The 20,674-nt window shown below is 42.1% G+C and overlaps 1 protein-coding gene and 1 pseudogene across 1 annotated transcript; both read right to left on the bottom strand.

Annotated features, from left to right (window-relative positions):
* Positions 1 to 10,145: 10,145 nt before the first annotated feature.
* LOC123084249 (2-hydroxy-palmitic acid dioxygenase MPO1-like) lies at positions 10,146 to 18,927 on the bottom strand (annotated as a pseudogene).
* On the bottom strand, positions 13,729 to 17,538 carry LOC123083027 (uncharacterized). The gene is made up of 2 exons (XM_044505188.1): positions 15,253 to 17,538; positions 13,729 to 15,141 (listed from the first exon to the last, which is right to left on the bottom strand). Exon 2 carries the CDS (start codon positions 15,117 to 15,119, stop codon positions 14,181 to 14,183), a length of 939 nt encoding a protein of 312 aa, XP_044361123.1. The 5' UTR covers positions 15,120 to 15,141; positions 15,253 to 17,538; the 3' UTR covers positions 13,729 to 14,180.
* Positions 18,928 to 20,674: the final 1,747 nt, after the last annotated feature.

The raw sequence follows: 20,674 nt of genomic DNA, 5'->3' as shown, positions 1-20,674 counted from the left end.
ATATTGCCACCACATACTTTAGCACTTAATTAACAATCAATAGATGATCCTTGTGTATGCCATGATCCGAGTCTAAAATATACTACCACCATGGCACCATGATTCATTATTAAGTCGAAAATAGTAGAGAACAATAGTGTTCAAGTCTTAATGGCATTATAGAGTTAGTTGTAAACTTAGGTAAGTGTGTAAAGGGCATCTCGAGATCATAAATTACTCACCTAGGAAAGTGTCTCATGGCATACCATCATTACATTTTTTTCAATTGTGTTTCGCGTATGCTGCTAACCAAAGGCACGTAGTTTGATCTATCATTGTTCTTTCTGTTTGCCGACAGGTAAATTATCTGAAGCAACACACGGATATAAAATCAACCCTGCCCTTTGTTCTACCTACCTGTCAAGGAGCCATGGTTACATTATGCCTGTCATCCACATTAATTAATATTGAAATATTTTACAATTAATTTCTTATTTTGTTTTTATTATCATTGATTCAACTTGACATATTTAAACAATTACCACAAGCTAATTAGATATATGCATGTTGCATCCCAGTTGATTCATTAGTTGTGTAGATGATGTTTTACGCAAATTGTTACATGGAAATTTCATGTGTATTAAAAAAATATTTGGGTTTTAGCAAATTTTGAGAGAAATATAAAACGAATGCAAAATTTGATAGTCAATGTAGCTACGTAGAAATAACGTGATATTTGATGAAAGAACATATATTCTCCTCTCCAAGTTATATGTTCAAGTATCCACGGGGTTCAGATCTGGTCGTCACTTCAGCTACACGAACATCGGGAGTTGCTTTTGGCGACACGTATCTAGGTGGAGCGGCCAACCAAGGAGTTGTTTACTCACCATGGGTGAAGATGTAGTCTCCGGGTAGGTCATATGTTGTAGGCAAAAGGTGGATCGGGCCCATGCTAAGCCGCGTAAGCCTGAAGGAAACTTTCGCGAATGTCAAACCAACTCCCACGGAGAGTCACTCCTAGCAGTGAAATTTGGACGACGGGTACCCCTGTAACTCCTTGGAAGGAGGGAGGACATGTCATGACAGTGGAATTATCAAGCTTTTCATGAACGGGAGGCTAGGAAAGGAAGGCGCCAACTGACCCAGACCATTTATAAATACATTAGCACCATGAAAAAGAGATTACAACTTCTGCTTGGAGGGCCAAGATGACTGAATGGAAGCCCTAGCTTCAGGCCTAGACTAGATCCGAACTTGCACATCTGGTCAAGACTGGTCACCAAACGTGCTACAAACTTAGTGTACAAGGCTCGCTGGATCCCCCCCCCCCCCCCGTCACACATACTATACATGTTGATACATATAATTCTAGACAAGTAGGAGTAAGGTTGTTATTCGCATCGTGGGGGCTGAAAGGGGAAGATTGTCTCCCTGTGTCATTTTCATAATTCGATGTTACTTCCCACTATCATACAAATTCATGTATGTTAATGTAGCAATGTTTGGGTATTGCGATACCCGGTCAAAAGCAACTCCTAATGGCTTCGTCCCTAGAATAGTACCCCTGCATCGATATGACCTTGTTGTCACGATCGACACGTCCTTCCAGCTAAAAACTCCCGACCGGTACCTCGAGCTTGCTACCATCATATATGCGGGACGGGAAGGAAAAGTTGTGGCTACACCGAAGTGCAATTTACCCACGCTGAAGAGTAAAATCATAACAAATAGCAAAAATAACTTTGGAGCCATTTTATTGAACAAGTATTCTAGGTGCTTGCATAGTTTGGTGACCAAACGGTATCAAATGAGCTTCATATATACAAAATATAACTTCTGCTCAAACTATGTGTACATAACTTTGAGGACAAAATTTGATATATTTTTTATGTAAAGAGCTCCTAGGATGTCATTTGGCCACCAAATAAGCACCCTAAACAATTGGTCACAGCCGAGCCCGCAAATTCAAATTATTTAGCTACTTTTTCGATTTTAGTGATTATCATGGGTGCAATGTAGGTGGAACGTCCCCTTGTGTAAAAAAACCACTCTGGCACTGGAAGTTAGGAAACGCCCAACTCCTTCCTCACTGCCGTTCAATGATTTTCCGTTCTAGGTGAACGTCCCAATCATTTATGATATCACTGGGAATGAGGAGAAAACCATAGATCATGCCTAGCAAGGTGCTAGGAGCAACTCAAGGTCATCTGGGGACTCTTTGAGCTAGCCAGATTCCATGGAGGCGTAAACAGTGAACCCACTTCCAAAAGAACACCGGCCCTAACGAAGTGCTTGCATGTTGAAGAGATACAGGTGAATGGGCGTTGTGATGTCCACAAGCCAGACGAATCTTACATGTGAGAGCAAAACTTCAACTTCATAAAAATAAGAATGACCATAGAAGAAGGTGAAACATTTTAGAGTTTCATCTATCTATTCCAGCCTCGATACTTATTTTCTTCCTGGTCAACTTTCAACACTCTTGGTTGCGAGGCCTCGGAGGGGCCCTACAATCTACTTAACCGCTAGGCAAAGAGGGAGAACGGACTGGTCTCTTTCTTTCCACTTTGAATGGAAGCCCTTTTTTCGGGAGTATCCCTGCTGGAAAAGGAAACAGTGCTGGTTTAAGAAACTAGAGGAGCAGGAAATAGGATTTTTGATCTGGGAATTGCGGATTTTTGAGGCAAAGGAATGACTTCCCACGGATCTATCGTACCTGGATATAATTTCAGTTTTCGTTGGTAAAATGAGGCATGAGAGATGTTTGATCAGGATAGTCCAAGAAAATGCTCGCTCAATGCCGGAACTCTTTTCAGTAGCATATGTGGTAGGGGCATTGAAAGACGTTCTTGGGGGGTTGAAACAAATGTCCAAAGGATCGATGCCAAAGCGACTCTAGCCAGAAGAAGGATGACCCAAGCACCTAGACGACTACTAGAGAGCGCCGGCAGGCGACCTCAATGGGTTTGGGTACTCAAGGTAAATAAGGAGAGAACGCTCGAAAACCTCGATTCGATGTATTCGGTCCCTGAAAGCCAATGCAATCACGGCAGTTGACGTGGGTTCCACAAGATAGGGACTCACAGAAGAAGAAACTTTCGTACCCTGTTGGCACGGATTAACAAGAAAGCAACACTGGTCACCCTATGGGCCTTGAGTGTCCGTTTAGAATGTATATGTTGTCAAACATCGCATCATCTGCAATGATCTAGCAAAACTGGGTGTGGCAATGACCTATGTAGTATTTGTCTTGTCCACTACGTAAAATATTTACAAGGTTAGTGCCAATTCAGCTTCAAGATCCCTTATATTTTTACATCCTTTATTTTTTTATGGCATTTTGTCGAACCACATTCCAAATCTGTCAAACGAATGGTCATTCATGAAAAAAGATTCATGGGTAAGGGTAGAAAGAGCATGCTTATATGGCCATCATGGACCGAAAAATGTTGCAGTTACGGAACCATTTTATAATCACATGACACAAACATTTGTATCCGACGGGGGATTTTTAGTTAAACAAGTACCATGATGCCAGACAATGAAGTAATTAAATAGTTGGTTAAGCCATTGATACATGATAGCTGGAAATAAAGGGAGGAACATATTAGGACTCTTACAACGCACAACGCCAATAACCAAGGAACAATAATAGTTGACACTGATGAGGTGAGCTACTTGTGTAGTTGTGCATGCATCCCAAAAGGAGCTGCACTGCTATTTATGCCTCAGTATCTCTTGTCCTTGCAGAACTCAAACGCCCAAGTGTTGCACAATGCAACAGGGCTGTAGATGATGCAGACTTGAAAAACTTGGTAGAAGCATACAATATTGCATGTGGCGTATCCGCGACATTGCGTCTCATCATACTTCTCCAAAAGGTTATGCCGGTTACCTAGTCCTTCTGCCGTCACCGGCTTAACCATCAGCGCCTGGCCGGCGAATAGGGCCAGCATGAAAACGGCGGCCATCTTAAGCACGGAGCTGGAAGCCATTGCAAGAGCGGAAGGCAAATGTTGCGGCTCAAAGCTCTATCTAGAAAAATGGAAGTGTTTTCTCGTGGTTATGTTGATGTGAGTACTAGCTAGCTAGAGACCCTATTTATAAGCACACGCACCCATAAATTAGCCCCTCCAGTTTGCCATTCATGATCTCAGAGCTGATACTGGACTATCATACGAACATGCATGATACCTGTTTATGTAAGCTTGATCCCATCTTGATATATAGTTGACTTTGGAGTACTCCCCTGCATGTGCCCGATATCAAGCCAACTAGTTGGATATCTTCCCAACACATACTTAGCACTTAACAATAGTAGATAATCATGGTGTGTGTGACATGCACTGAGTACAAAATGTACAACTACCATGATTCAGTCGGGAGTCCAAACAAGACAGAAGTGTAGTACGTTCAAGTATTGATGGTGTTATAGAGTTCACAACTTAGCTAGGGTTGACAGGATAGATAGTACATACAAAACAGAATTCCTATAAACTTGAAAAACTGTCTAACCGAATAGAATCTTTCTTGGCTATTCTAACTAACCCGCGTATATGAAGAACTTTTTTCAAGTAAACTCAGGATTTCACATTTGTAGAGAAACTACTATTTGTTGTTTTCCCAAAAAAGCGATTTAGCAATACGGGATCCTAACTAACTTCCTCACGCCCCAAACTTTTTTCATGCCATCCTCCTTCCACAACTCACAGAGAGAGGAATATGGAATTTTATCCAAACAAGTAAATCGCATGTCCATCTTTACAGTTTCCTAACCCAAACACTATTTTTCCTATACTGATTATTCACAAAACTGCTAGCAAAACGGATTTTACTAAAAACCAACTAACAACTAGTTTTCCATAAACTCATGGCTAATTATATTTAACCAAACAGCCACGAGCGCATAGAGCATCTTAAGATCATAAATTACACACCTATGAGAGCGCCTTGCGCGTTACCGTCAATACATATCTTGAATGGCATTTTACCGACCCTTATACTGCTAATCAAAATTACATATTTCAGTATAAACTTTAAACCCGGGGAAAACTCTGACGATTCCTCAAACAGTGTATTTGTTATAGAGATAAATCCTGAAAGCAGAGCATGTGTTCCAGGCCTAAGCATATAAGGGTAGATGCAACACCATCATGGCGTATACCTGAGAGGGTGGAAGCTTTAGTCTAATCAAGTACTTCATTATTAATATGGTCATACATTCCAGAAGAATGAAATTATTTGACCTACCAATAATTTTTCCTACAAGTTTTACTTCCTTTTTATGTATATTTCAAAAGTAGACCCATGATAATACAAGTTTGTGTAAGCTCAAACTCATCATGCATGATATAATTGATGTTGTAGTACTCCCCTGCATGTAGCAAATCTCAACCCAGCTAGTTCCATATATTGACACCACATACTTTAGCACTTAATTTAATCGATAGATGATCCTTGTGTATACCATGATCCGAGTCTAAAATATATACTACCATCATGGCACCATGGTTTATTATTAAGTCAAAAATAGTACAGAATAATAGTGTTCAACTCTTAATGGCATTATAGAGTTAGTTGTCAGCTTAGGTAAGTGTGTAAAGGGCCTCTGGAGATCATAAATTACTCACCTAGGAAAGCATATCTCATGGCATACCATCATTATGTTTCTTAAATTGTGTTTCGTGTATGTTGCTAACCAAAAGCACATAGTTTGATCTATCATTGTTTTTTCTGTTTGCTGACAGGTAAATTATCGGAAGCAACACATCGATATAAAATCAACCCTGCCCTTTGTTCTACCTACCTGTTAGGGAGCCATGGTTACATTATGCCTGTCATCCATATTAATTAATATTGAAATATTTTATGATTAATTTCCTATTTTGTTGACATATTTAAACAATTACCACGAACTAATTAGATATATGCCTGTTGCATCCCAGTTGATTCAACTTTCATTTTGACAACCTTGCGCTCCACCATGACGACATTGCCGTCTCTGAGTCCAACTCCTCCAGATGACCCGGAAGACAGACACGAGCAAACATATCTACATCCAAGACAAGCTCCTCAATAAATACAAAACGTATGTGGTGACTTCATCAATCTCAAAATATGATGCCAGTTCAATATCTCGAAAGTGCTCATAAGGTATGATGTGCGTGTATGTAATTATAGGGGTAAATGTATGTGGACATCTGTGATTGTACTGTGTTCAAAGGAGCGTGATGGAGCACAGCTTATACACGCCTTGCAGCACACCTTCACCCGCGGGCACGGGGCAGTACAACACCACCTTGCGTTGACCAGCAGTTGAAAAAATCTGAAAAAAGACACAAAAAAATAAAAAGTAAACAGACTCACAACGCAGCGTGTGCTCAGGACGTGACAAGTGAGTTTGATTAAATTTCAAAAACTCAAAAGGCCGATTGCTTCGGCTTGGTTGAGCGCAACATAGGCCGGCCCAGGCGCACGAGAGCCACAACCTCATTTTTTTCATGTTTTTTTTTCGTTTTTGTTTTCTTTCTTTTACTTTATTTATAATTCCAAATATTCTAAAAAATAAATATATTAAAAAAACTTTACATAAAAACACTAGACAGAAAGTTATCCAATCATTAGAAAAATGTTAAATAAGTATATAAAAATGCATATAAAAATGGATAAGAAGTTATAATGTATCTGAAAAAATGATAATGTATTTAGAAAATGTTAATCAAGCATTTCGAAAATATTAAACGTGTATAGAAAAATTATTGACCATGTATTCCAAAATTATAAATCGTGTACTGAAAAATGTTAGTTAAGGATATGAAGCTTCCTAGATGTGTATAAAAAAGTTGATCATGTATAGGAAAATTGTTAATCTTATACTTGAAAAATGTTAATCAAGCATATAAAAAATATTAAATGTATATAGAAAAATGTTGACCATATTTTCAAAAAATATTAAAAATATATTTGAAATATCTTAAACGTGTATTCAAAAATGTATTGGATACCTATGAAAAATATATAATGTATATGAGAAAAATCGACATAAAAATTCAGAAAAAATGTTAACATTTCTTGGAAATGCTAACCATGTATATAAAAAATCTTATGTATAAGAAAATGTTGAATATGTAATGAAAATAAGTTTAACACGTGTTGAACAAAACAGAAAGTGGTGAAAAATCAACAAAAAAGCAAAGAAAAACAAAGAAAGCCAATAAAAACAGAAAATAAAAAACAATGAAAATAAAACAAAAGAAATGAGAAAGCAAAGAAACCAATGCAAAAAGAACGAAACCAAGAAAACCAAGATAGATACAAAGAATACAAGAAGGAAACCAAGAACGAAATAAAGAAAAGCAAAAAAACAATAAAAGAAACGCATACAAACGAAAACCGGTGAGAACCGAGTAAAAAAGAAAACATAATAACAAGGGAAAAGAGATGAAAAACAAACGAAAAACAAAAAAAGGAGAGAAAAGAGAAATAGAGTCGAACCAGGGAAGCGTTCGACCGTTCATGAGCTAACTTCGCGTGGCAGCCATGAGAAAAAAAGGATAAATGGGTTGGCCCAGTTGCTACGGGAGATAAGAAGTCCTTCGGCGAGAGAAGCTACCGTCTCGCATTAAGCAAGCGCCAATTCTATTACAGAGAACAACTAGTTGACGAGCGCTCCTTTGGGAGCCTCACACCGATCAGTGCCACTTGGCATGCTCTGAGTCGCCCGCCACGTGTCGCGTTCTGGACGCTCCCTCTGGATTTTATTTTTTTTTATTTTTCCACACGCGTTTCGGCTTTTTAAACGGGTTTTTTTCGACGTTTTGGTTTTCCACCGGTCTTCCTTAGCTTTTGGATAAAAAAATCAAGAATTTTTTTTGCGCGAAAAAACGCGTTTTCTTTTTCTTCTGCTTCCGCGAGAGGCATGGTTTTGCTTTTGCGAGAGTCACGGCCGCGCCTCTTGGAAATGGAAAAAAATGCGTTTTCTTTTTTTCTTCCGCGAGAGGCACGGTTGTGCTTTCATGAGAGTTACGGCCGTGCCTCTCGAAAACAAAAAAAAAACACCTTTTTTGCTTTTTTTCCTTCCGCGAGAGGAATGGCCTTACCTCTCGGAAACGAAAAAACACGTTTTTTTTTTGTTTTTTTCTTTCGCGAGAGGCACGGTTTTGCTTCCGCAAGAGGTATGGTTGTGCTTTCGTGGGAGGCATGGCCGTGCCTCCTCGGAAATAAGAAAAAACGTGTTTTTTTCTTTTTCCACGAGAGGCATGGTTTTGCTTCCGTAGAGGCACGGTTGTGATTTCGCGAGAGGAGCGGGCGTGCCTCTTTCGGAAAGGGAAAAACCCGTGCTCCCGCTTCGGTTTTTCGTGAAAAAAAATTTATCAAAACCTTTCAACATGGGGTCTAGTTTTGAAGATCTTGACGCGAGGAATCCAACGGTGAAAACGGTTCGAGATTTGGGCGGACGATTTAAGAGATAAAACGTTTTGAATAAACGGATCTACGAAAAAAAAACTTCCAGATTGTGACAAGTGACGCACATGCAGCGTCTCACTTGTCGCAATCTGGAAAGGTGGGAGTGATCTTTGCAATGAGTACTTCTCAATTAGTGATTTCGATGTTTACACCGCTTTGGCCTAAAATTCTGGGAGAAGTTGGGCCTCCAATTCAAGTTCTAGATCTGGCCCATGGACACTCCCATTCAACGCGGATGCTATCTCTTGCATGTAGTGAGTAAGCATCCGTCCCATCTCAAACAGAAAGTGCGTATGGGCCATCACTTTAGCGCAGCTTGTTCATATCGATGTTTCGCTGTTGTTCAATGTAGTTAGGTTGTGTTGCTCTTCGCTCTGCTCTGGTTTTTCCCTTTTTGTTTTCTTTTGTTTTTTCATCAGTTCTTTATTTCATTCTATTAACCGATTTTCTTTTCTTTCTATTTTCTTTGTTCTTCTTTGTTTCTCTCCCGATTTTTCAGTGGTTATTTTTTTTTATTTTCCTTCTTCATTTTCCTTCGTTTTCTTAGTTTTTTTCTTACTTTTCGTCGATGTTCTCTTCTTTTCTTGTTTCTTCCTTGATTTTCACTGTTACCATTCTTTTCACATCGGTTTTCTCCTTCTTTTTTTTTGCTTTGTCTTTTTTCGCGCTTTTTATTGGTTTCTTTATTTTCTTTATCGAATTTCATATGTTTCTTTTTATTCAACACATGTCAATTTTTTTCAGTACACATTTAACATTTTCATATACATCAGAAAACATATTTCATATACATGTTTAACATTTTTTTAAATACATGATTAATATTTTTTAAAATCTTATGTTGTTATGCCTATTTTTTTCATACATACTGTACATTTTTTATATGCATCTAATACATTTTAATATACATTTAACATTTTTCTAAATATAAGCTAATTTTTTTAATACATGGTAAATATTTTACAATACATGGAAAACATTTTTAATGGCAATGAATATTCATATATCAGGAACTTTTTATGTGCATGTTTAACTTTTTCTGAATACAGAATTAGTTTTTAAAATATTTATCTTGTATATCTGATTTTAATAATTTTATGTTGTGCATTTTTTGTTTACATTTTTTAAATAGATGATCAACATTTTTTCAGACACGTTTTATTTTTGGGCATCAAAAAATATTTTTTCTGTACAGATTTAACATTTATCAAATGATTGATTAATATTTTTCAGATGTTTGATTAATATTTTTTAAATACATGATCAATTTTTTCGTATACATTGTATATTTTTTGTATACATGAGAAACATTTTTCCTATACACAGTTAACATTTCCAAATACTTGTTTAACTTTTTTTCAATGTTTTTTGTAAAGTGTTTTTGTATATATATTTAGAATATCTGGTAGCATAAAAATAAAGCAAAAAATGAATTCAGAAAACCTGATATACAGAAAAGTAAAGAAAGAGGCAGTGGCCTCTCGTGCACTGGGCCCGCTCAGTATGGCGCTCGCTGCAGGCGAGGCTGCATCTCCTTCCCCTTCCCGGCGACTGGCACACGAGGCTAAAATACCACAACATCGTCGTGTGTACATAAAGTTCGATAGCACAATTTCTAAGATAACATGCACAAACAGCACAAAATGGTAGTCACAGTTTGCCAGCTACTTTTATAGAATCAACCGGAACATATGCGATCAGTTCATCTTGCTCTGCTTGAGTTCTCTGCTCTTCCTAAGACTGAGATCGGCCTCCATCTTCTTATCCACGTTCTTGCTGAATCCAGGGTATGGCTCATAGCCAAACAGTTTGTTGAGTATCTGCGCACACAACACAACAGCCAAGCAGCTACGTAGTACTGTTAAGAGATCCAGTTCCTATAGCGGAGCTATAGCCGGCTATTTAAAACTACGAAATGTTTTAAATAGCGGGCTATGGAAAAATAGCGGCGGGCCTCCAAACCAGCTATAACGGAGCTATAGCGGAATATTTGTAAAGGCGACCATTTAGCGGCACCCTGCTGAAAAGCCTATATAGTGGGCTATAGCAGCCGGCTATTTAAAACTATGAATCCTATCAGATTATATATAGAGTGAATTGCAAAAAACATCGACATTGAAGGCTAGAATTGCAGAAATGACAAGTCTGTAGTTTTGTGCTCAAAAACACTAATTCCCAGGCTAATTTTTTGCAGAAACCACAAGTCGCTCTGCTCGGTCGTTTTAAGTGGGATTATGACAGATGGGTCCCGCTTTTGTCGACGTGGCGTGACTGTTCCTCCGTTTGGCTCATTAGACGCCGTCAGGCGCCGTGAGCGGGCCGTCTTGAGCCGGAATCCATTTGACCGGTCCATCCCCGCGACTCGTTACAGGCCCACCCACCCCAACCCTCATTCGCTCGCTCGCGCTCTCAGCTCCAACTCATTCGCCGCCGTCGACCCGTCCACATCTCCGACCGCCGCTGTCGCCGCCGCCACCGCGTCGCCATGGTTTCCTGGAGTGAGGATGATGACAGCAGTGAGAACTATTACCAGTACGCCACCTCTGGTTCAGACGACGGCATCGTGAAGGTGAGTTGGTAGAAATAGGGTTAGGGTTTGGATTTGGGGATTTTCTTCTTGAGCTAGATCTGAAGTTTCCTTCCCAAATCTCTTGCTTTCCTTTGCACCGCAGATGCCTACTACGACGAATGACTCTTAATTTGAGGGCAATGATTTTGTTTTGTGCCATGAACACGGGGTGCGAGCAGAAAGACTTGTTGCTTTCGAGGGCATCCATACTGGCAGGAGGTTCCTTGGCTGTGCTGTGAAGGTATGTGTCAAATTTCTGTTGATTAGCTGTTGTGGTCTAATCATTTGGTCATTGTTTAGTACTTAATTTGGTAGTTAGCAGATCTGGCTTGTTAGTTAGTCTGTTTAAATATTTGCCCAATGCTTATTGGGTTAATTAACTCATTGTATTTATGTGAGCATATGTGCATAGTGTTGTGGCATGTTTATTTGTTTATATGTGAGCATATGACAGTGTGGATCAATGAGGTCATTTGTTAATATGTCAGCATGTGACAGTGTGGAGCAGTGAGATTTGTTTGTATGTCAGCATGTGGTTGGGGTTGGAAGCACTCATTAAAAATTGTTATTAAGTACTGCTGGCATAGTTGCTTTTAGTTAGTAAGCACTCATTATTAGTAAAGAACTCATGTTGGCATGTAGCTTATATCTTGCTGGCCTAGTTGCTTTTAGTTAGTAAGCACTCATTTAGATTGCCTAATTGTTGGTACTGGTTGGAGTGCCTACTTGTTATTAGTAAAGAATTCATCTTGGCATGTAGCTTATATGTTGTTGTTTAACATTGTAATTGAACAGGATGCTAAAAACTGTGGACTTGTTGAATGGATTGATCCATCTTGGCCAGCTACAATGGAGAATGCACTGTCCAAGTTGTGGGATATGTATGAACAGTCCAAGAGAGACAGGAATGAGGACAATCTGATGAACTCATTTGTTGTTCACTCACTGACACAAGAGAAGATCAAGCTGCAGGACAGTTATGACAAGTTGGTTGGAGATGTTCAACCCCTTTTGGATGAGAATGAGAGGAGGGCCCAGATGGAAAGGAAGCCTGATGAGAGCAAGCTCCAGGAGAAGTATGACATGGTTAAGGAGCTGACAGTATCTCAAGCCACTGTCATTAGGAACATGAAGCTGAAGCTTGCTGAAGAGAAGACTAAGTTGCAGGCCCGCATTGATGAGCTTGAGAAGGTTGTGGAGCAGAGGAAGGCCAAGATGAATGGGATCAAGGCAATCTTAGCTGAATGAGCCACACTGGGCAGTAATGGTCATGGAGTTCATGGTCATGTATGGATCTCCTTATTAGTTATGTAATGGTCATGTATGGATCTCCAAATTATGCAACTTATTAGTCATGTATGGATCTCCAAATTATGCTACTTATTAGTCATGTATGGATCTCCAAATTATGCTACTTATTAGTTATGTAATGTTCATGTATGGATCTCCCAGTTATGGTACTTATTAGTTATGTAATGGTCATGTATGGACCCCCCAATTATGCTACTTATTAGTTATGTATTTCTTATCTATGGATCTTCCAATATGATGAATGTGATGAATTTAGGTGGTTTTTCGACGTCGAGGCACCCTACACTCATTTTGGTGGTTTCTTCGACGTCGAGGCACCCTAGACTCATTTAGGTGGTTTTCGACGTCGAGGCACCCTAGACTCATTTAGGTGGTTTTTCGACGTCGAAGCACCCTAGACTCATTTAGGTGGTTTTTCGACGTCGAGGCACCCTAGACTCATTTAGGTGGTTTTTTCGACGTCGAGGCACCCTAGACTCATTTAGGTGGTTTTTCGACGTCGAAGCACCCTAGACTCATTTAGGTGGTTTTTCGACGTCGAAGCACCCTACTCATTTAGGTGGTTTTTTCGACGTCGAGCCACCCTAGACGCATTTAGGTGGTTTTTCAATGTTGAAGCACCCTAGACTCATTTAGGTGGTTTTTTCGACGTCGAGGCACCCTAGACTCATTTAGGTGGTTTTTTCGACGTCGAGCCACCCTAGACTCATTTAGGTGGTTTTTCGACGTCGAAGCACCCTAGACTTATTTAGGTGGTTTTTTCGACGTCGAGGCACCCTACACTCATTTTGGTGGCTTTTTCGACGTCGAGCCACCCTAGACTCATTTAGGTGGTTTTTTCGACGTCGAGGCACCCTAGACTCATTTACGTGATTTTTTCGACGTCGAGCCACCCTAGACTCATTTAGGTGGTTTTTCGACGTCGAGGTACCCTAGACTCATTTAGGTGGGTTTTTTGACGTCGAGCCACCCTAGACTCATTTAGGTGGGTTTTTTGACGTCGAGCCACCCTAGACTCATTCAAGTTCAACAAGCATCAACATCATGCATTCAAGTTCAACAAGCATCAACATCATGCATTCAAGTTCAACCAGCATCAACATCATGCATTCAAGTTCAACAAGCATCAACATCATGCATTCAAGTTCAACAACCATCAAAAGGCAACAAAAGGCATCAAGTAACATCAACATCCAGCATGAAGTTCAGCAACTGGTTCAAAGCAGCCAACAAAGGCATCTAGTTCAGCATCTGGTTCAAACCTGCCAACAAAGGCATCTAGTTCAACAGCCAACATAGGCATCAAATTCAACAAACCTGCCAACAAAGGCATCTAGTTCAACAGCCAACAAAGGCATGAAATTCAACATCTAGTTACCAGAAGCATATAGGTACTCCTTCGTCTTGTAGGAAACTATCCTCTTCCTTCCAGTTTGTCTTGGAGCATGAAATGTTCCCCTATGGCCTGCAGCAGATGTAGTAGATGCACCAGCTTGGGTAGTTTTCTTCCTAGGAGACCTCCTTGGAGGAGCAGTAGATGATGGGGTAGCATTCTTCCTTGGAGACCTCCTGGGAGGAGCAGTAGGTGCAGTAGCAGCAGGTGCAGCTCTCCACTTTGGAGGAGCAGTAGGTGTACTTGCAGCAGGTGCAGCTTTCTTCCTGGGAGGAGTAGTCCCAACATCTGATGTAGATGGAGATGGCCTCTTCCTTGTTGGTGCAGCAGCTGTAGATGAAGCAGAAGCATTTGACCTATTTGGCTGCATTTAAAAAACAAAAACAATCATTCAGACATAACTACAATTCTATTTGTGCCCACATGGAGACATAACTGCAAAAACACAAAGAAAGATTCTTAGCTAACCTGATGCTGGTTTTGTCTCATTGCAAGAGCTGGTTTCAAGGGCTTGGAGCACACAGTGTATCTGTGCCCTACAAGTTTGCAGTTGCTGCAAGTAATGGATGCCATCCTAGATGTATCTCTTGGTGCTGGCTTCTCAAATGGGTTTTTCCTCCTCTTTGTTTGTTGCTTCCCAACTTTGTCTCTGAAAACTGGAGGCTCTATGTCCTGAGTTCTTGTCCTTGGCCACTGATTTAGACCAGGGACAGGAAATATGATATGCCCATATGCTTTTTGGTACATTGCCTTCTTGAAGAAATCATCAACAAAGTCTTCAGGTTGCAACTTAGCCTTCACAATTGCAGATACTGCATGATTGCAAGGCATAGCAGTCATATCCCATTTCCTACATCCACATGTTCTGTGCAGCAAGTTGACTGAGTAGGTGTAATCTCCACTACTAACTTGGTAAATGTTAGGACCAGCCATCAAAGATTGGCACCACCTTGAGTTGTACTTTGCCTCCTCTAACATCTCTGCATATGTTGGGCAAATCTCCCAATTTGTTGTCTCTGTCTTGGTTCTATTGGTGTTAAATTTGACCATCAATTTAGTCCTAATTCCTTCCAGCATGGTCTTTATTGGCTTGCCTCTAACATCTAGGATCATTTTGTTAAACACCTCACTGATGTCGTTCACAACTAGGTCTGTCTTGCAGGTTAAATCCATTGCATGTCTAGCCCATGTATGAATTGGTACTTTATTAAGCCATGCCCAATCTGCCTTACACTCTCTTTTCAAATCATTCATTGCAGCTAGGTGTTCATTCTTAGTATAAGAGTAGCTAGCTGCATCCATGTATTTCTTTAGTTCATCACCTCTAAAACCAGCTGTTTGGAAATTCTGATATATGAGTCTAAGGCAGAATCTTTGTGGACAATTTGGGAAATACATGGTTTACTGCATTTAAAATGCCCTGTTGACAGAATATGAACTAGAGCTAAATATTTGGCCAATTGAATTGTTCACAAAGCAATGTGCACATGATATCTGACAGAACAATATAAATATGAGAAGAGAAGTTTACCTTTTGCCTATCACTAATGATAGTATAGTGCCCAAACTTTCCACTCTCTCCACCAAGTGCATCTTTTAGTTGTGTTAAGAACCAGGTCCAGCTATCTTTGTCCTTTTTGTCAACAACTCCAAATGCTATAGGATATATGTTGTTGTTTCCATCCCTTCCTGTTGCAGCAAGGATCTGCTGACCTGTTGACAGCTTGATAAAATAACCATCTACCCCTGCAAAGTGACAACTGTGAGAAGACAGTGTATTTAATGTGGCCAAATAACAAATACAATACACAAGTTACAACACAATGTACCTATGAATGGCCTACATCCATCTAAAAACCCTTATTTGCAAGCATTAAGACAGTAGAACATGCCATGGAACCTTGGGTTCTTGCTTGGGTGCTTTGGTAGATGCTTAGTGGTCACAACACATCTACTTCCTGGGTTTGTGTCCAAAACAGCCTGCAAGTAATCTCTAATCCTAATGTATTGACCTCTCTGGTCTCCTGGACAACCTTCAATGATTGTTTCCTAGCCCTATAGGCCATATGGGTTGATCTCTACTCCATATTTCTTCTTCAAATTCTGCATAATTGTGGTGATTAGTGTGCCAATATCAATTCTCAGCATATCCTCACACTGGTGTGCCACCCATTTTGTTGTCACCTTGGTATTCTTTGCTACTGCTGGGCATGTGTGCAAAAAATTGGCCTTTCTTATTCCAAAAGTACTTTCATTTGCAAGAACAGAAGCTGCAATGTAGAAAGGACATTTAACATTAGTGCAGACAACTATGATGTTGTCATTGCAGTTTTTGTGGAACTCATAGTTCCTATTCTGACTTATGTGAAATGTCTGGAGTGCTCTCCTAAATTGGTACACATTAAGGAAACAAAGCTTTCTACAAAACTGCTCCTCTGGGTTCTCTCTTTCTTCACTGTACCACTTCCTTGGTTGTGCTTTATATGCTCTTCTATTCCTTCCATTGGGCAGAATATAAGGTGCATTCTCAGCTCCATCATCATATTCCTCCTTCAAATCACCTACATCTAGCTCCTCATCTGATGATGGTGCCCACACATCCTCAAATCTTTGCTCCAAGCTTGAATGTGACCTCTTGGTTGGCCCTTTTCTTTTTTCCTTCCTCTTTGGTGGATCCTGTTGTTGCTCCACCTGCTCCTCCTCCTCATGCACCATCTGCTCATCCTCCTCCACTTGCTCCACTTGCTCCTACTCCTCCTCATCTTCCCCATACACTTCATCCACATCAGTGTCTCCTTCAAAATGAAGGAGTGGGTCCTCTCTCTGCCTCCTCAATTCATTAAGCCTGTTAAGAAAGTCCTCATCTGCATCCAGATCAGAGTCATCTTCAATTAGAAGAACTGGTAGTTTTTGCTTAACCATTTGAACATGCTCAGATGCCTCCTTATGTTTCCTAAAGTTCTCAATCTTGGTTCTCCTCTTGAGCTCCATTAGTGTCTCCTGCTCATCTTGCTCCATAGCAATATGTAAGTTTGAGCTCTATTGTGTGGCAAAGAACTGAAGTGGCTCTGACTGCCTCTGTTTGTTTGATTTCTCAGGTGATCTGAAAAGAACTCCAGAAGGATTGACTTCATAGACAGGGATTTCTCCTAATTGACTCAAAGGAACCTGCTCCTCATACAAATAACCTGAATTCAAATCTGCAGGTCTTGGATCAGTGGCCCTAATCACTGTCAAATTCAGTACAGTCTCATCCTTACTAGCAATATGGTCAAGCATTTCATCGACCATGTCATCAGTAATTTCTACCAATCCTTCAATACCCACACCAGGCTCCCTCACAAAGTAAATGTAATCATTCACCCCATATCCCTCTGTCTCTATTAATGCTACCAAATTGTGATATGTGATGTCTGAAATGCATAGGGATCTCTCCAAGTTGTCTCTTTCATGGAAGTGCATTCTAACTTCCCAAACAGCATCATCCAAACTACAGAACAAGATAAAACAAAAATTCTAGTTAACAATGCTCTAATTAACAATACATAACTACAAAATAAGCTACTCTAATTTGCTCTTATTGCCACTGCTCTAATTAACAATGCATAACTACAAAATAAGCTACTCTGATTTGCCCTTTATTGGCACTGCTCTAATTAACAATGGATAACTACAGATGTAGATACTCTAATGTACTGCCCATAATAAAATCAAATTCAGTGTTTCAGTGCATAACTACAGATGTAGATACACTAATTTTCTACTCTAATGTACATAATTAACACTGCATATTAACAAAATAAGATACTCTAATGTGTTCTCAATTGGCACTGCTCTAATTAACAGCTGACATTGCTACTCTAATGTGTTCTCAATTGGCACTGCTCTAATCAATTGGCACTGCCCAAGATCCAGCTGCCGAATAATCCAAGCTAGGGTTTAACACTGCAAATCAAAATAACCACACATAGATACAACCCAAGATCCAGCCGCCGAATACTAACCCTACCTCTAACCCTAACCCTAGAATCTGTACAAATGAGGTAAACTTACTAGACACCGCTGAATGACGAGCCCCACTGGTGGCTTTGCGTTGGATCCGCCTTCATGGCCCTGGCCCAAGATCTAGCCGCCGTGAACTCGAGCGAGTGCCGGGGGCTGGGGTTGGGGCTGCTCTCCGAAGGGGCGCCGGGGTTTGAGCTGCCGCACAGATCCGCCTCCAGTGGTCTGTCGTCTCTGCCACTGGCAGGCCCACCGCAGTCGCCGCCGCCACTCGCTGTCGTCATGTCTGAGGAGAGAGGGGGTGCGGAGAGAGGGTGCGGGGGAGGGAAAGAGATGGATAAGAGCTAGCAGGGATGGACCGGTCAAATGGGTTCCGGCTCGAGACGGCCCGCGCACGGCGTCTGACGGCGTCTAACGAGCCAAACGGAGGAACAGTCACGCCACGTTGACAAAAGCAGGACCCACCTGTCATAATCCCACTTAAAACGACCGAACAGAGCGACTTGTGGTTTCTGCAAAAAATTAGCCTGCGAATTAGTGTTTTTGGGCACAAAACTACAGACTTGTCATTTCTGCAATTCTGGCCTTCAATGTCGATGTTTTTTGCAATTCACTCTTATATATACCATCTTTTCTAGGTCCATATTCACATGATTTTTTTTAAATGGAAAGATTTGTTGATGTTTTGTACCTGCAGCAGGATGAGGAATGGCTCCATGAGGAACACCTCAGGAAGTTCTCTCACCGTCGGCCCTCTCTTCTGCAAGAAGGAGCAGATTCAGCAATCGACAGGAACCTGGTGGTAAGGAGACGCAGAGAACAATGAAATGATGTTACCTCAAAGAGTCCATGGCCGAGGAACTGCCAGGTCCAGCAGAAGAGCTGCGTGGCCAGCACGAGCTTCCAGGAGAGCGTGAAGCCGAGGCGGGCGGTGAGGGCATGGCTGGCGGCCCAGGCGCCGAGGAAGAGGAGCGCGGCAGTCGACGGCAAGGTAAGAGGCGGCGTAGGCGAGGGCGAGGGTGAAGGCTGGGTCGAGTGGCACTGACAGCGGCAGGAAGTGGAGGATGAGGAGGTTGGTGAAGAGGATGGGCCCGACGAGCAGCGTGTGCGCGGCGGCGTTCACCGGGTGGCGATGCTGCGACCGGAAGAAGGCGAACTACGCCTCCAGGTCCAGCACGCCGCGCTGCCTCCTCTTGGCCTCCATGGACGACCACCTCCAACTCCAAGCTAGGCGTAACTCAAAGTAAACCAAGCATGCAAGGGCACACCACACCAGCAATGGTGAGGCGGAGAATGTACCTTTTTTATGCCGAAGTGCACGACTGGGTTTCTCAAATAGGCAAGAGCACTAGAGACCCAGAAACTTGTGTTGGATGTGATGGTTTAGTCCAGAAACTTGCAAAAAGTGATCAACTAGTTCATGAACTTGAAAACCATGGGATGGTTTAGTCCACGGCCAATCAGAGGCGGACAATTGGAGCCCAGCTGGCTGGCACACCTGGTCGGACCAGCATTTTTGCGGAAAACCCCTCAACATTTCAGGAAATCATGCCTGCAGTCCCTGTTTCCCTTGTCTTCTTTCCCTGTCCAAATCCCTAGCTCTCCCATTTCCCACTTTCCCACTTTCCCATGTCCCCGTCGGTGAGAGAATGAGGGGATCGGAAGCTGATGGGCCAGATAAAGTCGCAGAACCGGTGGCATTGGCACCCCTTCAGTAAGCTGAGGACCCGGTTCAGGAGCAACCAGCACGCCTCCAAGAGCTCGGACGCCCCGCCACTTCCCGGCAAGGACGCTGAGGCCTCCATGAACAAGGGCCAGGGGGCAGAGCCCTTTCTAACAACTCGGCCTCTACGAACGTCGGCAGTGGCTCTCAGCCAGTGGCAGCGACTGCGGGCTGCAGATGACTCTGATTGGAAAGAACATGCGGGGTTTGAAAGGAAACTATCGATGATGTGCCCGGGAATCGAGGGCAAAGAAGATGCTAAGACGTTGTAGGTTTATATGGAGTGACAGTCAACCAGCTAGTCACTACTGATCTCTTGCCAAGAAAAGAAATGTCGGCCTAATCCAGTGGTGGATGATTTTGTAGCGTTAACCAGGAAAGCATCTGGTTGATTTGATAAGCAGTAATAGACAGAGCTGATGTATCACTTCACTTGTCCCTGCGATATTTGTCTGGCTTGGATGCGGTTGCCTGCAGGTTGAGTCGTGCTTGATGGTGCCACCTATTCCCTGCCAGTGATAGACGCGACCTGTTCACAACTTTATTGTAACCTTACAGATGTTCGAGTTGTAGCAAAGTTGGTACTCGTAGCGTGCTCCACCTATGGTTCAGCACTGGGGACACGGACGACACGGCACTGGCGATCAACCATCGAGGGAGTGCCACAGTCAGTTAGTCGGCACAACCCACGGGCACCCAGTCGTAGTCACGCAGCGCTAGCCTCGCTACGCCTCCTCCGTCCGCCTGGCTGACACCTCCCGCCGTGCGCCATCGTTTCCGCGGCCGTCGCGCTCCCGCCTCCCCCCGACAACAAAACAACCCATGCGCGGCGCGCCCGCGCGAATATACCCACCACCATTTCCCGGGATCTGCGACTTTATCTCGCGTCGGCGCCTACTCCATGGGATCGGAAGCCACTGCCACCCCCGCTCTTCTTCTAGCCGCCGCCGCCACCGGACGCTCTCATTCTCTCACTGACGGGGACAGGGGAAAGTGGGAAATGGGAGAGAGCTAGGGATTTGGACAGGGAAAGAAGACAAGGGAAATAGGGAATGCGGGCATGATTTCCTGAAGCGTTGAGGGGTTTTCCGCAAAAATGCCGGTCCGACCAGGTGTGCCACGAAGCAGCCAGCTGGGTGCCAATTGTCCGCCTCTGATTGGCTGTGGACTAAACCATCACATAGTTTGTAAGTTTATGGACTAGTTGATCACCTTTTACAAGTTTCTG

This window comes from Triticum aestivum, chromosome 4A (genome assembly GCF_018294505.1).
Source record: "Triticum aestivum cultivar Chinese Spring chromosome 4A, IWGSC CS RefSeq v2.1, whole genome shotgun sequence".
In the NCBI taxonomy this organism is placed as follows: Eukaryota; Viridiplantae; Streptophyta; class Magnoliopsida; order Poales; family Poaceae; genus Triticum; species Triticum aestivum.
The sequence above is the reverse complement of the archived record's forward strand: the minus strand, read 5'-3'. Positions and strand labels throughout refer to the sequence as shown.

Coding starts and splice junctions, on each gene's coding strand:
- LOC123083027 (XM_044505188.1), bottom strand. CDS start 15,119: ATGTATTTCCCAAATTGTCCACAAAGATTCTGCCTTAGACTCATATAT.